Source organism: Bos grunniens, chromosome 5 (genome assembly GCF_055505025.1).
Source record: "Bos grunniens cultivar Pamir isolate PY7600 chromosome 5, Bosgru_T2T1.0, whole genome shotgun sequence".
NCBI lineage: Eukaryota > Metazoa > Chordata > Mammalia > Artiodactyla > Bovidae > Bos > Bos grunniens.
The window spans coordinates 28,737,116-28,758,235 of record NC_141169.1 but is presented as its reverse complement, the minus strand read 5'-3'; the positions used below and the strand labels follow the sequence as shown (position 1 = coordinate 28,758,235).

Sequence of the window (21,120 nt, the reverse complement as noted above, 5' to 3'; positions counted from 1 at the left end):
AAAAAAAAAAACAAAAAAAAAAACCTTAAAAAGAAAGAGAGGGAAAAGTCTAAAGAGCAAGAAAGAAAAGAATCAATTCTGGAAGCAGTGGAGCCTATTTTTGGCGGTGGCGGGGGATCAGCAGCACCTAAAATGGGTCTCTGCAGGCAGAGAGCACTGGGGTGTGTCCTCGGCCGCTGGGCTGAGCAGGGAGTGCCAGCACGTCCCTGTCATCGCTTGCCGCAAACACCCCACCCACTGTGCTGTCGCTCAGTCGTGTCCGACTCTTTGTAACTTAACCGCATGGACTGTAGCCCCCCAGGGTCCTCTGTCCATGGGATTTTCCAGGCCAAGAACACTGGAGTGGGTAGCCATGACCTCCTCCAGGGGATCTTCCCAACCCAGGCATCAAACCCAGGTCTCCCACACTGTAGGCCGAGCCACCAGGGAAGCCCAACACCCCACCCAAGAAAATATAAAACTGAGTCCCAGGGTTTGGTCCCACTTGCCCAAGCTCAGAAAGAGGGCCTCCTCCTTCTGGCCATTGGTTTCTACCCCCACAGGCTGTGGGAAGGCAAGGATATCAGTTGAGGAGCAGATCCCAGGGGAGCGGGAGTCCAGTCAGCAGATTTGAACACTCTCTTCCCAGTTCCTAAATTTGCTTCTTGGCTGGAGAATGGTGGAGAACTTGAAGCTGGGAAAGGGAGACAGGACGGCCTAGGGAGATGAGGAAGGGGATGCATGCCAGGAGGTCGCAATGGTTGGAGCCAAAAGAAACCTGGAAAACAGCCCTGCTTGCTCATTCTGGCCTACATTGCCTTGCTTACCCAAGGCCACCCACTGGAAAGCCTCCCTCTGCCAACTATCACTTTTCCATCTTTCAGGGCCTACGGCAGTCCCTTCCTCTTTCATGCATCCTCCTTGGCCACTCCAGTCCTAACTGACCCCTTGCCTTTTGGGGGAGCCAGAGAAAGTCCCTCCTGGCAACAAGAACAGAGATTGTTCTTCCTCTTGCTCCTGGATCCCATCCCTTTTCAAAGCTTGGACTGGGTTCCCTCCAGTCTCCCCTCTTCTGCGTGATCAATCTCCCCCTCTACCGCTCACCCTCTTCAGCCCACAAACAGGCCGCTCCTTCTCCCATCTCGGGGTCAAGGGAGCTCAAAAGAATCTCTTGATCCTCTTCCAACTACATCCTATTGCTCTCTGCTTGCTTTGTACCAAAATAAAAAACAATTTAAAAGATACCTATACTACAATTTCTGATTCCTCCCTTCCCATTCTTACTTGAACCCCTTCCAACCAGTTTTCATACCCAGCACTCCAGCTTCCTGCGTGCGTGTTGTTAAATCTGACAGTCTGAGGGCCAGTCCTCAGCTCAGCGGCACTGGACTTAGCTGATCACCCTTCCTTTCTGAAGCTTCTTCACTGGGTGCCCCACCCCCTCTCCTCCTTTATTTCTTTCATGCCCTCCTTTCACCCCCTCCCTTTTGAGCCTTGCTGAGCCCAGGGTTGTCTTGGATCCTTCTCTCCACATTAATTTCTTGGAGACCCCATCCAGGCTCATGGCCTTGACCACTGGCTCCAGCCTAGTTTTCCCTCACACACACCCTACTGGCATAGTCAAACTTCTCTCTGACCCTCCCACTTAAATGGGCACAACTGATATGTCCCAATCAAACTTCTGAGTTTCTCACTCCCTCACCCCAAGTCTTCCCCATCTCAGGAAATGGCAGCCTCATCGTTTCTAAGTGCTCAGGTCAGAAACTGTGGGGCTGTCTCTAACCCCTCTCTTTCACACCTCAGACCAGCAGATCAGACTGGCCCTGGCTTCCAAATCTCTCCAAACCACAACTACCTCTCACCCAGAGGATGGCAGCAGCCTGCCATCTCCCCTCCCACGCCCACCCTTGTCCCCCACTCTCCAGTCTCAACACGCAGCCACAGGACCTTTGAAAACATGTCTGAGCATGTCATTCTTCCACCTGGAAACTTCCAGAGTCTCCTACGTCACAGAGAGTAAAAGTCAGAGTCCTTCCAGTGGCCAACCTCATCCTTCCCATCCTCTTCCCTTCACCTCCAGTCCTCCCCTCCTGCCACTGTCCCTGGGGCCTCCCCTCCAAACACAGTGGCTTCCTCACTGCTCCCTCCACACTGGCTTTGCTCCCACTCAGAGGCCCTGGCCTTGCTGCGCTTGGTGCTCTCGATACTATTTCCCCAGATCTCCACACGACTCACCCTCCCTCACTCCAGGGCTCTGCTTAGCTGTCATCACAGCAGACCCAGACCCCCCAACTTGATGTTCTCTGTAGTACTCATCATAATCTGACCTACTTGTTGCTTTATCGTCTTTTACCCACTGGAAAGTTGCATGAAAGCAGGTACTTGGCTTTGTTCACTTCATTTCCCAAGAACCTAGGTCAGTGCCAAGCACACAGTAAGTTCTTAATAGACTCTGTATAGTGGATGAACGGATGCCTGGATGGATAAATGCCTAGATAAATGAATGAATGGATGCCTGGATAAATAGATGGATGGATGGGTAGATGGATGGATGGATGGATAAATGAATGGATGGATGGATAAATGACCAAAGAGGCTTAAAAGTACCTCTGTGTCCAAATAAAGAAAAAAAATCCAGGTGACTAAATTTGAGCTCACACCAGCTATTCAGAGTGGCAAGAGGCAAAGCCAGGGAACTTATTCAGGAGCAGACAGGGGAATTTGTGTCTGTGAAAACCAGAGAAAATACCCAGCCCTGATCTGACTGGAGCTGAAGGGCACTCAGCCCAGCCCCCAGGGACCCCACCTGGCTTTTCCTCCCCCGCAAAAAAATCCTCCTTCTCTCTTTCCCCAGCCACGCCTCTGAGAGGGGACAAAAGGGGCAATGGAATTCCCATCAAAGGCCACCGGACACATGGTAAAGAGATCAGGGCCCTTGGGATCCTGCTTCCTTGAGGTAGTAAGGCCTCCCCGCCAGTCTGGCTCCTCTCTGGGATGGGGCTGGCTGGGGTTGGGGGGGGTGTGCTCTGGCCCTGGACTCCTCATATGTCAAATGCCAAACAGCAGGAGGCCAGCCAAGTGGCCCCCATCTGGGTTGTGTGTGTGCACATGCGCTGGGGGGAGGGGAGAGTGCAGAAATCCCTGCCTGTGTCCGCGGTCAGGGCCACAGACAAGCTATGACCATCTGTTGTGATCTTGAGAGGCCAGGCCAGGGGCCCAGCACCCTTGAGGGTAAACCTTCCCTCTCTACCAGCCTTTTAGTGTTTGCAAAGAATTTTTAATAACTGCCATTCAGTTTTATCCTCACAGCTTCCCTGCTAGATAGGCGCATTCTCCCCATTTTACAGAAGACAAAATGAAGGCTCAGAGAAGGGGGAGTGATTCTCCAAGGTCACAACAACTAGTAAGCAGGGAAGCTGGGACTCTCAGTCCATGCTGCCAGCCCCTTCCTCTCCCAGCCTTGGCCAAGGTGTCTGGGCACCAAACACATGGCTAGGCTCTGAGGCACAACCCCCAGCCTGCTCCCCACTCCCTCTTCCAGGAAGCCTTCTAGGACTGACACCCCCAAGGAAGTTCTAAGATGCCTCAAAGTCTAGAGCTCTAGAAGCCACTCCTTTCTATTTCTGGGCTGTTGGTCTGTCCCTGGGTACTGGGCCCTCTCATTGGCCAGGACCTCCTAAGGGTCATTCAGCTACCCACAGGAGCACATGATCCGCCCTGGGGTTGAGATCTCTGACAGACTGGGGAGAGGGCACTGCACACTGGGAAGAACCCTGCCTAAGGTCCACACAGGCAGGAAGGGCTCTGCACCCAGGAGCCTGGCTTCCATCTCTGAACACAGCCTCTAATCCTGTGCAGTCCACATCACAGCCGTTAGCCATGGGGAACTATTTAAATGTAAATTCATTAAAATATATTAATTAAATGAAATCATTTATTCTTGCTATTATTTAAAAATCAAAATATATTATTAAAATGAAATGCAATTAAAAATTCAGTTCTTCAATAGTACTCACCACACCCCAAGCACTCACTAGTCACATGGGGTGGTGGTACCCACGAGCGTCCAGAAAGTTCCTCGGGACAGCACTGCTTTCATCCCAGCCAGGATCGGTTCTGCAGCTGGGGTGCTTCCCGCGATAGCTGGAGCCTCCGCGGGCTTCTCTTGAACTTGAATGGAGTCTCATTTTCTTAGGGTCTCCAGGTAAGACATCCCTAGGACTTGGGACTCTGTTGCTCAGGACTCCAGCCTCCCCAGGAGCCAGGGAGGAAGGGCAGACAACTGACCAGACCAAGCACTCCTTGCCAGCCCAGCCTGTCCCGCCTGCCACCGGGAGAGGAGGGGCTGGCTGAGGAGGAAGAGAGGACGGAAGGACAGGGCAGTCTGTCATCTGGCCCTTCGGGCTGTGCCTCCTTCCCTCCCCCATCAGCGGCTCGACACCCATCCCCCTCCCCCACCATCCTCATCCTCATCAAATGCCATGGACAGATGGGGGCCGGCAGGGGAAAACCTGACCACAGGGAAAGCACTCTCCAGTGGCAACAGAGTCGGGGGGTCACAGCTGTGTCCCCCAAGGCCTGGTCAGTCCTTCAGGCCCGGCTTGTGTCAGCAGTGAGGGGAAGGGGGGATACTTAGGAATCCTAGGGGGAGATTTAGGAATCTGTAGATGCTAATTATTTGAGCACACACAACCCGTTAAAAACGCAGTCCATCTTGTGGTCACTCATCCATCCACCCACTCAGTGCACACTGAGTAAGTCCCACCACGTCAAGATGTAATAAGAGGATGTAAAGACAGACAGGTGGGCTCCCTAACCAGCTTGACCAGGTAGGCATGTGGCTTGTTCTGGACTTAATCCTTGTTGCAGGTTAGATGAAGATCCTTTGTCTCTGCCCAGTGGTCTGAGCAGGATGGACACCCCTCAAACCCCTCCCCTCAAACAGGCGCACAGCAAGCATGTGTGAGTGCACACACACACACACACACACATACACACATTCCCAGCTGCTGCCATGAACCTCCCTCCCATGGTCTCTCTGGCCAATCACGGCACTGAAGGGTAAGTCCCACTGTCCAGCGACCCCCAGGGAGTGTATTAGCACATTTGAACCGCTCAACCTGCAATGACAAAGCCTGGGGCCTTGGGAGGAGACACAGCAGGAGGGGATGGGGCCTGTGGGGAGCTGTCCTCCGTCCTCTCCCAGGGGAAAGCTCAGGACTAAATTAAGCATTCTGGGGCACAGAGGAATTTGGGGGCCCCAGCTCCAGCAGTGAATAAGCGATCCATAAAATCCCAATTTACACACTCACTGATCAAACAGCCCATCTACTCCCCTAGAAGGTTGGGCATGGCTCCCAGGCTTGCCTCACTCCTGCAGAAGGTCCTGGGGTGCAGGACCAGAGACACGGGGGCAGCCAGTGCTTTATCTGAGTAGCAGACTGAGTCCTACTCCCAGCTCCAATGAAGGGCATCTGTCCCCAGGGCTTGGGGACCACCCTGTACTCCCTGGGATCTGGCTGCCTTTGGGGGAGCTCCTCAGGTCTGCCCTCCATGAATGACAGCTCTTTTTCTCTCCTGAGCAGCCCCGGGGCCACTGGGGCTGATTTCAGCCTCATCACAGAGCTGCTGATCACTTTTCCAGCTCTACTCTGCTGCCCGCCCCTTTCTTTGCGACAGCGCCTCCATCATGTTTTCTCTTACCCTCCTGACGGCTGGAGCTGCCGGGAGATGCTCAGAGCCCTTTCCTTCCAGCCACATAATCTCACCCCTTCCCCGGGCTGGGAGATATCCAGAAACATGGGGCAGGGGACACTGGTTTCCTGTCCCCAGTTCATCTCCCTGGACACCAGGTAGGGAGAACTGGCCCAGTTATCACCCTTGCCCCTTCCTCTAAAGAAAACCCAGAGTGTCTCTACCTGCCTCAATTTTGTTTGCTTCACTTAGGCTGCCTGAAACTTCAGCAACAGAAAATCGTTCTGGTTAATAGGCATCCTCTTTTAAACCACCTACAGCTCTGGGAGGTTCCAGGGTATCAGTTGCTCGCCCCTCAGTGAAGGTCAGCAAAGCCGATGGGCTTCTTCCCAGGTCTGTGTGAGGCACCGTATTGAGCAAATAGAGTTTTCATGGAGGCCAAAGAAAGCGAATCTTTGGGGCTGTTAACTGCTTTAAGGACAGCACAGTCCACCCCACCACATGCCCTTCTCACTACTTGAGATGCTCTGGAGCAGGTTAAGGTGGACTTCAACTCCTGGGCCCTGGGGCAGGACAGAAAGGGAAGGAGGGCCCACCCTATGTATGTGTTTTCCAGGGCTGAAGGGTCAGGCTGTTCTCTTCCAGAGGTCATTGCATCCTGGGCCATGGTCTTGGTCTTCATGATGTCATTGAGTACCCCCAACAGACTGCTAGGAAGGGATTATGGTGCAAGCCCCCTGGACAGCAGAACACACTCCTTCCCTTCCTTCTCCTTTTCTCACCGTCACTGGCTGCTTCCAGGGACCCTCAAATGCATCCTGGTCTCACTAGTGACTTGAGTTATGCAGGTATCTGGACTGACCTGGGACTAGGGGAGGTCTCTGAGCCCAGGAGTCCATCTGTAAGTCACAGTCTCACCTCCTTCAGGGCTCAGATGATGGGGGGAGTGGGTCAGCCTCTGAGATGGGGGGTAGGGGTCTAAACCTCTGTTTCCTCCACTGTGAAACAGAGGACCCAGCATGTCCCAGCATGACCCAGGCCGGTGTGAAGGCAATGGAAGAAGAGTTGTGCTTCCAAGACCACCTGGAAGAGGGCCAGGGATGGGGGCGACACAGCAGGCGCTCCTCGGACTTGGATCCCAAGGGGGCTGGCCAAGTACTTCCACCTGGAAAAGGCGGGGTTGGGGAGGACCTCTGGCAGCAAAAGGAGTGGAACAAGCGACCCCTTGGAGAGAAGTGCAGCCTCCCAGCTGGGCCCCTCCCCGGGGGCGCGGCTACAGCCCTGCGGTGTGAGGCCCCTTGGCTCCCCACTCTCGGTGTGACTGTGGGGGCGGGGGACTGAGTCCCAGACCAGAGCTTCCCTGGATGTCCTAGCCTCACCCCTGGCCCTGCTGCCCTGTGTCCTGGGGCACCTCTCACCTGCTCCTCCTCTGCCAATAAAGAGGGGAGCCCAAAGGCCCTGCTGTCTCTTCTGCCCTTTGTGCTACTTAGAAACTGCCTAGATAAGCCACATGCCCCTTCAGGTCCCTCTTGAGAGCCCTCCGTGCCAGACCCAACTTCATCCTGAGCCATACTTCTCTTGTCCCTAGGCAGGCCTCTTGACCAGTTTTCAGTCATAGGCCCCTTGTGCAGCCTAGTAAACCCATGGCCTATTCTCGAAATTACTTGTCAATGCATAAGATAAAAATACACAGAGAAAAAAAGGTTTAACTACGTACGGTGACATATGTTAGCTAGACTTACTGTGGTGACCATTTCTTCATATACACACACATCAAATCATTATGCTGTATACTTGAAACTAATACAGTGATCTATGTCGATTACACCTCAATTTTTAAAAAATGATACATGGGACTACTTTGTCTACTATACCGTAATAAAGCTGTAGGGGGTAGAAATTTTAAAAACATGGAACTACAAAGGGAACTAATAACATTAGAATACAGCTCCATTTATGAACTTCTCAAGGATCGTGGACCACGGGTCTCAGCCCAGCAGACAAAGGGCCCCCTGTCAAACCCCACCTCCTCCCCACAGCCTGGTTTAGGATCCAAAGTTGACTTGAGTCAGTTTGGGTGGCACGTGATCTCCAAAAAGCTTAAGTTTAAAGTCTGGGTGACCCCACCTTTGGGGGCCCCATATATAGCCTCCCCACTCCTGCATAGGGGTCGGTGAGAGCAGATGCCCCCACCGCCTGGCCAGCAGTGGTAAGGGGGCAGGCCCAGGCAGCCCACCCTGGATTCCCCAGTGGCTGCCTCTGCCTGCTCCTTCTCCCTTCCCAGCCCTGGGGGAGCCAAGCTGAGTAACTCCAGCTATGCAGCCTGGCCGGTCTACCTGGGTGTGAGTGGGCAGGGCTGTCCTCAAGGGGGTGGCCCCGACACCTGCAGGGCCACAGGAACAGAGAGAGAAAGAAGAGTTGGGGTGGGGGGAATGGTGCTAGGCAAAGACCAGACAACCACGGCAACTCCTGTCTGTGCGTTTGAGATCCCAAGACAAGAGCCAAGCACTGCTGGAAGCACACTAGCTGCTGTAATCCTCACAACAATTCCCAGAGGAGGAAACTGAGGCACAGTTAATTTGTCGAGGTCACCAAGCTAGGACTTGGTGCCACTCTCCAGGGCAGTCTATCTGCAGAGGCTGCTCTGCCTCTCACTTGAGCAGCCGATGTTATTCTCATCTAACAGCTATGGAAACAGTATGTTGATTCCCACCACCCTCATCAGCCTCCCCTGCCCCTCTTTAGCCCCTCTTCCCTTGATCGCCCCCCCAGATTCAGCCACAAACCCACACTTTATCCATACTTTACTTTGGCACCAATAAGTCCTTGCAGGTCTGAAACCCCAGACCCTGGTTACAGCCCTAAGGAGAGGGATCAGAGAAGTAGGCAGCGAGCTGCAGCAGACCATGACTAGGGAATGGGGAGTGTTTACTTGGAGGGAGAGAGACTTCTGGGGATCAAATATTTCTGAATACCTAAGCCACCTCTGGGTGGCAGCTCTGTGCAGCCCCTCCCCTCCTGTCCCCCTTCCCACCATCCTCAAATGAGTTGAATTTGCCATCAAAGATTTGGGGCTTAATGTTAGCTGTCTGATAACATGTGGATTCTCTAAAAGTGATGAGCTCACCATCAGTAGAGGCATTCAACATGAGAGACTGTCTATTGGGAGGGGCACTTCCGGGCAGGTTGATGGGCTCCTTTGCAGTTTTTCTGGGTCATCCCCACTTACATGTCTAATAGACACTGCAAACCTAGCAAGTCCAAAAACTGAACTCCTGGCCACCCTACCCCTATAAGACAGTTTCTACTCTCCCAACAAGGGGTTCAGGCCCCGAGACTCTGGCCTGAAGAGGGCTATAGTGTGGAAGACAGAGATGGGAGAACGGCCATCACACATAAGACAAAGTCCACTTCGAGAAGGAGCCCCTTCCTAGAGGGATGAGTGTCATTGGCCACCAGTGGCTACTGTCCCTCTGAGGAGATGGATGGGAGGGGTGATACCCCTGATGGCCAGAGTTCCCTGGAGCCCCTCTGCCCTGACAGAAACCTTTGGGCAGACCGGGTTGGTGTGGAAGAACATGATGAGGTGGGGAGGTGTCATTTTTCAGTATAACCCAAATCTCACTAGTTTCTTTCCCCTGCTGGCCTGAAAGAACAACAAACACCTCAGACTCTCAAGCATCCAAGAGCCCAGTAGGCCAGCCAGCAGCAGGTGGACTCTCCCAGTTTCTTGCTGCTGCTGCTGCTAAGTCACTTCAGTTGTATCCGAGTCTGTGCAACCCCATAGACGGCAGCCCACCAGCCTCCACCATCCCTGGGATTCTCCAGGCAAGAACACTGGAATGGGTTGCCATTTTAATTCTCACTAAATTAGTACCTCTGTCACCTATGAAAGGCCCCCCTGGAGAAAAGAAGTCTCTCTGGGAGTCTGCTGATGATGCAAGGCCCTGCCGTGAAGGAACCGGTCTCTTGCCCAAGTCTCCCCTCAGCCCATCCTGAGGCCCGTCCGCCGCTCCCAGCTCAACCACGCTCCCTTCTATGCAGGGAAAACCAGGAGCATGGCTCTCAAAGCTCAGCCTGTCCTTTGGCCTGTCCATTGGTCCCTGACTGTCTTGTAACCTCCTTGAAAGTGGGATCACGTTAAAAATAGAGCTCACTGGATGAAAGACTGAGTGAGTGAGTGACAGTCACTCAGTCGTGTCCAACTCTTTGCAACCCCATAGACCGACCGTAGCCCACCAGGCTCCTCTGTCCGTGGAATTCTCCAGGCAAGAATACTGGAGTGGGTTAACATTCCCTTCTCCAGGGGATCTTCCTGACCCAGGGATCAAACATGAGTCTCCCACATTGCAGGCAGGTTCTTTACCGTCTGAGCCACCAGAGAAGTCTTGGATGAATGGCTACCCGGATAAAGTATTCAGGCCTGGCTCAGGGCCCTGCAGAGTGTATGGTGAGTGTGGCCGGGCTTCATGCAGAGGCCTGCAGCAAAGCGAACAGGGTCAGGGCTGCCTGCAGACGTGCTCTGCTCCTCCCAGGCCACACAGGAAGCGGAGGAGAGCTCTGGGAGATTTGAGGCATGATAGCCCCACTCAGGTGCACGGCGAGTGTGTGTGGAGTCTCAGGGGCCCAGGAATCCTGGCCCTGGCTGGGCACCCTTGGGAGTCTGGCTGATACACACCCAGGACCTGGCACAGTGCCAGGACCCAGCAGGTGTTTGACACAGGTTTGTTAGAGTAAAATGTAGTCTCTTTGTCATATCTTCCCCTCCATCTGCGATTGATTAATCCCAGCACCGGGCTGGGGTCAGGTGGCCTGGGTCTCCCAGACAGCGAGGGGAGCTGAAGGGACTCCAGAGGTAGCAGCCAAGCTGCTTCTCCTCTCACCCACTCCTGAGCCCCCTACTGCCTGGACTCAGCTTTGGAGAGAACTTCAAAGATGGCCAGGGCAAGCCCTGCCCTGGGCCAGAACTTTCACATACATGTCCTCTCTTTCTCCTTCCTCCTACGCTGGGAGGAGGTTCCCTGCATGGGTTCCGAGTCACTGAAAAGGTCACCAGAGGTAAGCATGTACTTCAGAGGCAAAGAGCACACTATGTGAAACCAAGGCCTCTATTACCTACAAACTCACTCACCAGTGTTCTTATTCCCCTTCTGCAAATGAAGATGTTGAGACACAGAGTATGTGACTTGTCCAGGCAATTAGACCTGTTTAGTGGCAGGGTTTGGTCAAAGCTATAGTTTTGCCAATAGCCACGTATGAATGTGAGACTTGGGCCATAAAGAAGGCTGAGCACCGAAGAATTGATGCTTTTGAACTGTGCTGTTGGAGAAGACTCTTGAGAGTCCTTTGGACAGCAAGGAGATCAAACCAGTCAATCCTAAGGGAAATCAGTCCTGAATATTCACTGGAAGGACTGATGCTGAAGCTCAAACTTCAATACTCTGGTCACCCGAAGAACTGACTCATTGGGAAAGACCCTGATGCTGGCAAAGACTGAAGGCAGGAGGAGAAGGGGACGACAGAGGATGAGATAGTTGGATGGCATCACTGACTTGATGGACATGAGTTTGAGCAAGCTCTGGGAGCCGGTGATGGATGGGGAAGCCTGGCGTGCCGCAGCCCATGGGGTCGCAAAGAGTTGGACACGACTGGCAGGATCACTGCAGCCCAGGGGTTGGGTTCTTGGGTGGGAGGCAAGAATGATCATCAGAAATTGGGGATGGAGCCTATGGAGGCTGGATTGAAGCCACTGACTAATGCGCCCATTCACTGAGAACTGTCCACCCCACCACCAGTCCCCAAGGTGAACTGCAAAGGCTGACTGCCCATGCCTCCTCAGTACTAAAGGAAAAGAGAGCAAGGCACCTGGGTGGCTCCATTGCAGTCCCTTCTTGACTGGCTCAAGCAGGAAAATGTCAACATCAGTAGTAATCAAAGACAGTCCCAACCCATGATGGTTTGACTTAAAACTTTTTGACTTTACAATGCTGTGATATTCATCCAGTAGAAACTATACTTTGAATTGTGGATGTTGATATTTTCCCAGATTAGTAATACACAGTAGGATCCTCTCCTGTGATGCCAGACAATGGCAATGAGGTGCAGCTCCCAGTCATTCATGCCATCTCAAGTGTAAACAAGTGATACACTCACAACCATTTTGCACCCATTAAGCCATTCTGTTTTTCGCTTTCAGTACAGTCTTCAATAACTAACATGAGATACTGAACACTATAATAAAATACATTTTGTGTTAGATGATTTTGCCCAACTTTAGGCTAACGTAAGTATTCCTGATCACCTGTAAGGTAGGCGAGGCTAAGCCATGATGTTCAGTAGGTTGTGCTGTGCTGTGCTGTGCTGTCGCTCAGTCGTGTCCAATTCTTCGAGACATCATGGACTGTAGCCCACTAAGCTCCTCTGTCCATGGGATTCTCCAGGCAAGGAGGGTTGTCATGCCCTCCTCCAAGGGATCTTCCAAACCCAGGGACTGAATCCAGGTCTCCCATGTTGCAGGTGGATTCTTTACCATCTGAGCTACCAGGGAAGCCTGTTCAGTAGGTTAGATGTATTAAATGTGTTTTTGACCTAAAAATATTTTCAACTTACAATGCATTTATCAGGACATAACCCTATCATAAGTCAAGGAAGATCTGTATAACCCTGAGCACTGCATTTCTGACCAGACCCTCACAGGCCCATAGCTCCTGCCTCATTTAACTGTCACAAAAATGCTTATGAGGAGGGTGCCATAATTAGTTGCAGTTCACAGATGAGATATAGAATAAGAGATATACACATAAGTTCTATGTGTTAGCTATGATTCATCAAGACACTTAAGAGAATGCTCAGAGAAGAGCTAGACTCTCCTGTCACTCATCCTTGGGATGAGTGGGTTCTGAAACAAAATAACCCCTGGACCTCCTCACTCCAGGTGACACACTCAGAGATGAGATGACTGGCCCATAGCCTGACCCAGGCAGGGTGAACCTTTTCCACTCAAAGGTGGGCCCAACAGTTCTATCCGATACCCCTGGTCTCTTGGCTCATCCTGTCCTCCTGCCATGGAGAAAGCACAGAGTGAAGGGCAAGAATGCTGGGCTCTAGGCCTCACTCTGCTCTCAGCCCTTCAGGGGCGTCTGGACTAGGGCAAGGGGTTCTTGAGGCACAGACCCCAAGGGGCTCAGGGGGTCCAAGAGCCTTTAAAGCAGAATGCAAAGTCTGGTGTCAATTGATAAAAGTGGATTTTTCTGGGGATGGCTTTTGTTGGTCCTTCTGAGGGGGTCTGTAAATCAAAAAAAGTTGTGAACCCAGGCCTGGTTGGGGTGGGGCCTGGTAATCTTGAAGATCCCTTCCATTCCTTCTTGGGCTATATGCATTTAAACAGAAACTCCACTCCTCCTTCAAGGCTAACTCAGCAGCCACTCTTGAATTTCTTGATTCTTCGACTGAAACACAAGGTGGGGACCCACACAGTCTGGCAGGGTCTCTCCTGCCTTCATCTTCCTTGCTAGCCTGCCAGCTCCCAAAAGGGAGCAGGGCCAGCCCAGGGCGAGATGGCAGAACACACCAGCATACCCCATGGTCAGTCCTGTGGGGCCTACTGCAGCCCACAGCCTCTGTTCACTGGAAAGCAGAAGCTCTTGGTGTTCTGGACCACAGGTGTATCTGAACTCAGGTCCACCCCTCTCCTCAGCAACCCTGGAACTTCACTGAGCCATGCTCCCATGGGGAAACTAGTTTTCATTAAATCGGGTAGAGGAGCCAGCCAAGTCAAGAAGAAGTAAATTAAATAGAATGCACAGGGAGGGTAAGGGAGATCAGCTTGTCCCCTGCAATCCCTGGCTGACCAATGGCGGGGGAGGGGGAAGCTGGGTTCCTAAGGGTCCAGCAACTGCAGCAGTAGGAGCCGGGGGTGGAGAGTGGGGGCAGTTCTGGCCCAGATAATAAGCAATTGTTAATGTGATCCATATGGATCCTGACTGGCCTCTCTGTTTAACAGGATGATAATGGCAGAGAAAGAATGCTGGTCTGTGGGGAAAGCAAGGGGCAAAGTCCTCCCGGACTTGGGGGGTGGGGGAGGGTTAGCCAGGAGGAGGAGGAAGAGACCCACCCAGGGACCTCCACCCACCCAGGAGCACAGAGCTATTTGCCTGGAAGGCCATGGTTTGCAGGCTGCCCTGGCGAAAACCCTTTTATTCAACCAACAAATATTTATGGAGCACCTACAAAGTGCCAAGCCCAGTGGGGATGGGGTGCAGGGAAGTATACGCCCCACCCCTGGCCTCCTGGAGGCAAAGCCTAGTGCCAACACAGCCTCCGAGGCTGAAGGGAGGCACAGGTGCAGGGCTAGGAGAACATGCAGGGAGGAGTGAGTGCCTAGAGCTGGGGGCTCTGGGGGAGGCTACATGGGGGAAGTGTGGCATCCGAGTCGGGCCTTGAAGAATGAGGAGGCTGTGGAGAGACAGGGACAATGGGAAGGCATTTGGCTGAGGGAACAGCAAGAGCAAAGGCAGAGAGGCGTGAAATTGCGTGGAGAGTCTGAGGTCTCTGCAATAAAGCGGCAGCCCAGGCAGGGGAGGGGAGGGGATTTTTGCTCCATAAAAAGCTGCGGCCATGGATGACCGAGAGCAAGGCTCTGAGAACACTACACTCGGATCGGGGCCCTCTCCTGCCCCGTTCCAGGCGGAGCACTGGACTTGTCCACTCACCTCATTCTCAGCCCACCCCACCCTTACACCATGGCCAGAAAAGGGCCTACACCCCGCAGGCCCTCGGAGACCAAACTCATCCATGTGTCTCTCAGACCTCCTCATCCCCTGAGGAGATGGGGGTCCCCCTGAAAAGTGGAGGTCACTGGGCCTCCCCCAGGAGCCACTCCACTGTCCCCACAGAGCTAATTCCCTTTGGCCCAAGATAACTTTCCTCAAGAAGACATTACTGGGAGGGCACAAGGGTCGCTCCTTACAGCCGTGGTTGCTGCGGACTCCCAAGGAATCGAGTGGAAATAAATGAAATGGCGTTAAACATGGGAGAGGGGGATTTACGAGGCCTGTCACCCGGCGGAGCGAGGCCGGCAGGCAAGCCCCGCCCCTTTCTCGCCCACCCCAGGAAGTCCGCCCCGCCCCCTGCCCCGCGGCTCGGGCAGCCGCCGGGTACCCGCGCGCGCCTAGGTGCCGCCGCGCTCAACCTCGAGCTGCCCAGCGCATCAGTCCTCCCCGCCTACGGAGCAGCGGAGGACGGTGTTTGCGCCCGGCTAGGAGCTCCGGGAGGGGGGCTCTGAGGAACCCCAGCCCGGCCGTTCCCAGGAGGATGCACCGGGGTTCAGGTTGGACTCGGGGAGGGTCTGGGGCTCCCTGTGCACGGTCAGAGTTCACTGGACCACCGCACCACCTGGCCCACTCCAGCAACTCCTCAGGGAAGGCTCTGGGCCCCCAGACCGAAAAGTTCTCCCGCCCCGCCGCAGCCCAGAGTGGGGTTCGAACTGGCTCCCCATTCCTTGCTGCCAAACCGAGGGCTGGAGTCCGCTTAGCCTCTGCAGCCCTGGCGGAAGACAACGCAAACATTCTTCCGTCCTCTATTCTCCTCCAAATTAGGTATCCATGGAGACAGGGCCTAGCAGCCTGACAGCCCCACGGCCTAATCCTGATTTAGTGACCGTCCCTTTAACAGCCCACCCACCCCTCCGCTCCGGGCTCCTGGCTGCCGCTGGGCGCAGGCTCCAGGCCGCTTACACTCGCCCCCGCGCAGACCCCTTCCCAGGCCTTCTCCGCCCAAGAGGCCACCGGGACGGGAGGGGCCCGAGGAGGAGGCCTACATTTCCTGCGCACCTACTGTGTGCCCAACCCTAGCGGAGGACCCTCTACAGAGCGGGGTCCTTAGTAAGGGAATCTCTGTTTAGATCAAGAGAGGGCTCTCGGAGTGGGGAAGTTTAAAGGGCTCTAGAGAGAGAGCCGGGAGCTTAGAGGGTCTCCCTAGCAGCCTGTAGCCCAGGGGTAAAGGTAAGTGCGGCTTCCCTGACTCGGAGATGGGGGCTTTGCTCTCCCGGGCCAGAAGAGAAGAAAGGCAGCGGGTGGGCGTGAGAGACGCAGGGCCCCAAGTGGCCTCAGTCTCCTGTCACTGCCCCGTCACGATGCTGGGGAATCTCCGGGCCTGGAACCCAGTCCCCACCCCCCTCCCTCACACACAGGGGCCGCTGGACAAAGACCTGACGGAGTGGGAGGGGCCTCCGGCCGGCCTTCGGGCTCCGGACACTGGATCCTTCTGGGACCCGAACCCGCAAATTCTGGGTCCCCACCCCCCAATCCCGCAGGCTCCCCCCAGAGCCTGCCGCTCGCTACTGCTGCAGCCTCCGCACCAAAGGGGGCGGCGAAGAGGGTGCCCGTCGGCGGCTGAGAGGAGTGCCCCTTCCCTGCCCGCCCCCTCCCCCCGGGAAGTGACCCTCAGATCCCACGCACCCGCCCGGGTCTCTCGCTGGCCTTGCCCTTCGACCCCCGCCTCGTCGAACCCCGCGACCCGCAGCCCCCGCCCTCTCCGGCCCTCGCACTGCCCCGCGCCCGCGGACAAAGCTCCGGACACCCCGACCGAACGGTCACCACCCCCTGACCTCGGCCCGCCCGCGCGCTCCCGTGCCTGCCCCCGCCAGGCCCGCGGCCTCGTACCTCGGCATCCCGGCCGGGTCCTAGGTGAGTGTGCGCGGCCTGAGGGGGCGTCCGGCCCCGGGGCCGGGGCGCGGGCCGGGGGCGACAGGCCGGGGCTGGGGGGCAGCGGCGCTCACCATCCTGGAGCCGCTACTGCTGCGGCTGCTGCGGCCGCCGCGGGCGGGAGCAGGACTGGGCAGTGGGGGTGGCCGGACAAGGGGCCGCCCCGGCTCCCCCCGCAGGCAGGACCCCCACCCCCACCCCCTCCTCCCCTCGCCCGCCCCCAGCGCCCTCCCTCGCAGGCCTTTGCTCCCCTCCCCTTTCCCTGCTCCTCCCCTCCCCTAGTGCCCCTCCCTTCCCCCAACTCCCGCCCCTTCCCCGGCCCTCTCCACCCCCGGCCACTTCCCCGCCCTCCCCTCCTCGCCCCCGCCCCGCCCCCATCTCCCCTAAGCTCGCCGGGCCCCTCCCCTCCACCAGCCCGGCCTGGCCCCGCCCCTCTCCTCCCCTAGCTCTAAAATAAATTAGCCACAGAGGGGGAAAAAAGAGCAAATGACCCTTGGTGTGGAGTGTCCTTGCGCCACTCTCAGGCCCGCCCCCGCCTCTCCTGGGCCGCTGGAGCGGGAAGTTGGGGTGGGGGTGGAGGCCGGGCCGGGTGGGGAGCGGTCCCCGAAGGGGGAGGCCGGGACTGAGCAGTAGGGCGGCCGAGCGTGTCCGCCGGGTGTGAGCGGCTTCCTGGGTCGAAGGGCAAAGGGGAAAACAGCAGGCCCGGCCCGCCCCGTCCGCTAGCTGCCTTCGACCCCCACTGCCTGGACTGCCTCGGCCTCTCGGCCAAAGCCTGGTGGACTCACTCTTTCATTCCCACCCTCCCACCTGCCCCAGGTGAACTGTTGGCTTTGCCAGCCCGGATGCACAGAGTGGGTGGCATACACGCAGCTCAGCAAGTCCACTGCTCTGCGCGGACTCCAAGTGGGGTGGGTTCGGGGGAAAGACCGAGAGCCCAGGAGGTGGGCAATGGAGGGTGGGATGTGATGTCTAAACTGTGAGCTTCACTGGAGGGCTTTCCCCAGAAGACGGCAGCCACACTGAGCCAAGTAGGATGAATCCCGCACCTGTGATCTGCTTAAGAGTTGTCCAAAGGCGTTCATTGATGAGTGCATTCATTCAAACATTGCGAGCGTCCACTCTGTGCCGGCAACACCTAGCGTCCCACTGGCACATCCTTCTCCCGGGGCAGCAGCTCCAAGGATAGAATTCTGGCAGACACAGTGACTCCAGGCTTCAGCAGCGATCCAGACAGGAAAGGAAACCTGCAGACCGAGCAGCCCGCAGAACCCACTTTGCCCCAGGAGGTTCTAGGAGAGAGATCCAAGCTTAGGTTGGAAATTCCAGATACATTTCCTCCTTTAGGAGATGCTGAGCACCTCGGGTCCCAAGATCGCCTGTGCTCCCACTCAAGGGCAGTGCTGCGGGTCGTGTCTTCTGAGATGTTTTTGTTTCTTTCCGGCGCTGCTCACCCTCTCTGACTGAGCACTAGCTGGACAAGGTGAGCTGCCCGGTAGTGCTCTGTCCTCAGTGTTTTGTAGAATTCTAAACTCTCCCCTTCCCTTCTGCTAGTGGTGGTTCCTCTGGGGTCTCACCAGCCCTCTCTGGTAGCTCTGGGTTTTGATCTCCCAGAGTTAAGTACCCTTAAGGGAAACCAGGAGGCTCCTATATTTTTCCCAACCCACAGAAGAAAGCAAGACTAGAACCCAGGCAGTTTCTGGAATTCATCAAAATCAGGATCTTCTCGGACCCCAGAACTCTCTCTTCCTCTCTATTCTACATCCCTAGGACCACACCTTGGCACAGGGTCAGAATGGTGGGGCATTTGAAAACTCTGGCTTCAAAATCGGAAAGGCAGAAGAAATGGAGCCATAGCTGCTGTAGGAAAACTGAACCCCAAGTTGAAGGGACAATCCCGAGACAACAGAGGGAGAAGGAATTTGTTGAGAATTTCTTTACTGATGAGGTATCTGAGGACCAGAGAGAAGAGACATGCTTGGGGTCACACAGCAAAGTTGGATCTAGAATCGACTGTACTCTTTCCACCCTATCTGTCAGGGTCCCCAAGGGTCAGGGGCAGGAATGTTCCCTGACATAAGGGGAATGTCCACATGAGCTGTGCCAGCAGCACTGGGAGGCCAAGCCTGGCATTGCGAGGGCAGTGGAGGCCATGCTCCTCCAGGCTCCAGGGTGGGGTGGATGACAGGAGTGAGGGTGGAGGAAGGAGTTGATAAGGTGCTCCCCTGGAGCAGGGATGGGGTTCTCCTTCACATACACCCCTCCCCCATTCCTCCAGAGCTGGTATGAAAAATGAGGTTAGACCTCAGGAAGGCCTTCCCAGTAAGATAGCATACCGAGAGGCCTTTACCAGACTTGACGGGGGAAAGGGCTGCAACTTGGAGGCGCTGAATTGTTTCTGATGGGCAAACAGCCATAGGTTGACTTATGTTAGTAGATGGGGGTGAGGTTGATCTGGTCACTCCTCTGTGCACCAGGCTCAGGCAGTGAAGTGTGGCTCCTCCTCCCCAAGCTCATTAAAGTCCTGTTAATACATCATCCAGCCTCCTGGGCTGACAAATACTCAATCCTGGCAAATGGCCCTTCATCATGTCTGCCCTCCTGGGCGGGGCCTTGGGGGAGGGTCTGTTCTCTGAGGACTCCTGACTGTCCCCAGTCGAGGTCGAGGGATCTGTGCCCTAAGAGCCCCCTGCTGAGGACAGAGTTCTGGCTGGTCTTGTGATCATCCCTGGGTAGGTCAAGTGCCTGGCGATGGATTGGATAATGATAGTGGTAGTGTTGACGGTAATGCTCTGCTTGGCCTCTGCAGAGAGCCCTCCATTCTTTCCCAGCTCTTTTGCTCATGTGACATCCAAGGAGGAGGCAGATACTATGCTTGGGCATGCTGCCGAGTGCCTGTGCACGTGTGCGTGTGAGTGCACATGTGCGTGTGGGTGTGGGACATGGGTATGTGTGCAGAGGTGTGTCTATGTGATCTTCCTGGCCCAGAGACTTGCAAGGCCTTTCCGAAAACATCAAGGAAAACAACCCCTGCTGGCCCAGGGAGAATCAGCATGAAGGGTTTTGAAGGGAGAAAGAAGAAAGTTAGGGAAGATGCAGAAGCCAGAGAGGGAGGGAGGAGCAGGTGGGGTGAGAAGGAAGGAAAGAAAAGAGCCTGGGGAAGGATGGGGGTAGGGGGAGGAAGGGAGAAAGAAATGGAAGAGAGGAAGAGGAAAGGGCAGGGCGGAGAGACCTCTCTTTGTAGTCTTCTGGATCGGCCACTCAGGAGTCACTAAGAAGCAAGAAAGGAAGGAAATGTGTCCAGGCTGGGGGACTAGGGTGTGTGCCCAGAGCATACCACACCCGCTAGCTACCACACCCCCCACTCACCCTAGGCTCAGGCTACTCCCCTACAAGTGGAGCCGTAACCCTTCTCTTTCTGGCTGTTCAGACTTCAAGGCCCAGTTCCCAGTGCCTCCCCAACCCTGCTCATGCCCTCACTTACTCTTTGTGTGCTTATACCAACTTTGCCTTCCTAGTGAGCTACAGTCTGTGTCTGGGTCCAATCCCCACCTCACAGCTAGCCAAGGGCTCTTAAGAGCTTCCATGAGAATAAGAAAAAGCACCCTTTCCTCTGAGCAGACACAGCTCTGTGCCAGACCACTTAAGACTTGGGGGAGGAGCTGGCGCTGGCTATCAGTCCCCTCCTTTCCTCCTGAGGCCCGGGACCCAGGGACCCACTTCCAAAATCCTCATACCTCCTCTGGCTTTGCCATTTGGTCTGTGAGCAATAGCGTACCCATCCCACCCCCATCCTGGCCTTTGGGCCAGCACCCCAAACTGAACTGTCATCCCACCACGTTACCCCTATGATATACCCCCACAGAACCTCTCGCTAAGCACCCACACCATTTTAAAACCACAGTCTTCCTCCTTGGAGTATCATTTCACCTATTCTGCTTGGGCAACTCCTATTCATCCTGCAGAACCCCAACTTATATATGTCCTCTTCTGTAAAGTTTCCCTAGCTATCCCCTACTCCCAGCAGAGTTGGTAACTCCTACCCCAGGGCTCTCCTAATCCTTTTTTCTAGGTTCCAGGGATTGAGCCCAATAAATACCCTGCTTCCTGGAAGAACCCTTCCCTTCCTATACCCTATCCAAAGGCATAAGACTCCACCCAAGCCTGCCTGGCTCACTCTCTCACATGCCAGCTCCTCTGGAACTCCACTGGCTTCTCCCTTCCTTAAAGCTTACAGATCCAGGGCAGAATGGGGAACTGGAAATCCAAGTGGCCCAGAGATCTCCCCCACCCCCACACTGCCCTCACTGGGGCTGGGCCTGACAGGAGATTCCCAGCACATCTGGTTGTACTTAAATCATCCAGCGCCCAACTGCTCAGGCATGTTCCCTGCTTTTCTCCCCTCTGCCCTGGCCTCTCCCCTTACTAAACCAGCCTCCCAGGTCTCTCCTCCAGGATGCCTTCCCTGATTGGCCCAGCCTCTGTAACCACAGCCCTCTCTCCAACGAAGGAACGTCCACCACTCTGGGTCTGGGGTCTGGAAGGGTCTGTACTCAAAGAGAGGAGCCCCATCCCTTCCAAGCACTGGTCCTGGATAGAAACCCTCCCCCCAGGCAGGGAGGAGAGCTCACCCAGGGCTTCTCCTCTGTGCCCTTGGCCTCTAGGGTGGCTGCCTCCAGTTACTGTTGCGTAGTGGGTAGTGGGAGCCTTTTTAAAGCTTTGGTTCAGATCCAGACGAAGAGCTGTT

General features: G+C 55.2%; 2 protein-coding genes across 3 annotated transcripts in view; one reads left to right on the top strand and one right to left on the bottom strand.

Moving 5' to 3' along the window:
• FIGNL2 (fidgetin like 2) overlaps positions 1-16,465 on the bottom strand; it is a 30,488-nt gene extending 14,023 nt beyond the window's left edge. Inside the window, exons 1-2 of one of the 2 annotated variants that reach the window (XM_086399362.1) lie at positions 16,335-16,464; positions 11,975-12,223 (exon numbers count right to left, since the gene is read on the bottom strand). The gene's annotated coding sequence lies outside the window, so the exon portion shown is untranslated. Of the gene's footprint in view, positions 1-11,974; positions 12,224-16,334 lie in introns of both variants that reach the window. The other variant, XM_086399363.1, reaches the window with a different exon arrangement.
• LOC147371573 (uncharacterized) overlaps positions 15,551-21,120 on the top strand; it is a 31,411-nt gene continuing 25,841 nt past the window's right edge. The window contains exon 1 of the mRNA XM_086399368.1: positions 15,551-16,358. Within this exon, the coding sequence (XP_086255494.1) occupies positions 15,701-16,358 (658 nt within the window). The 5' untranslated portion in view covers positions 15,551-15,700. The remainder of the gene's footprint in view (positions 16,359-21,120) is intronic.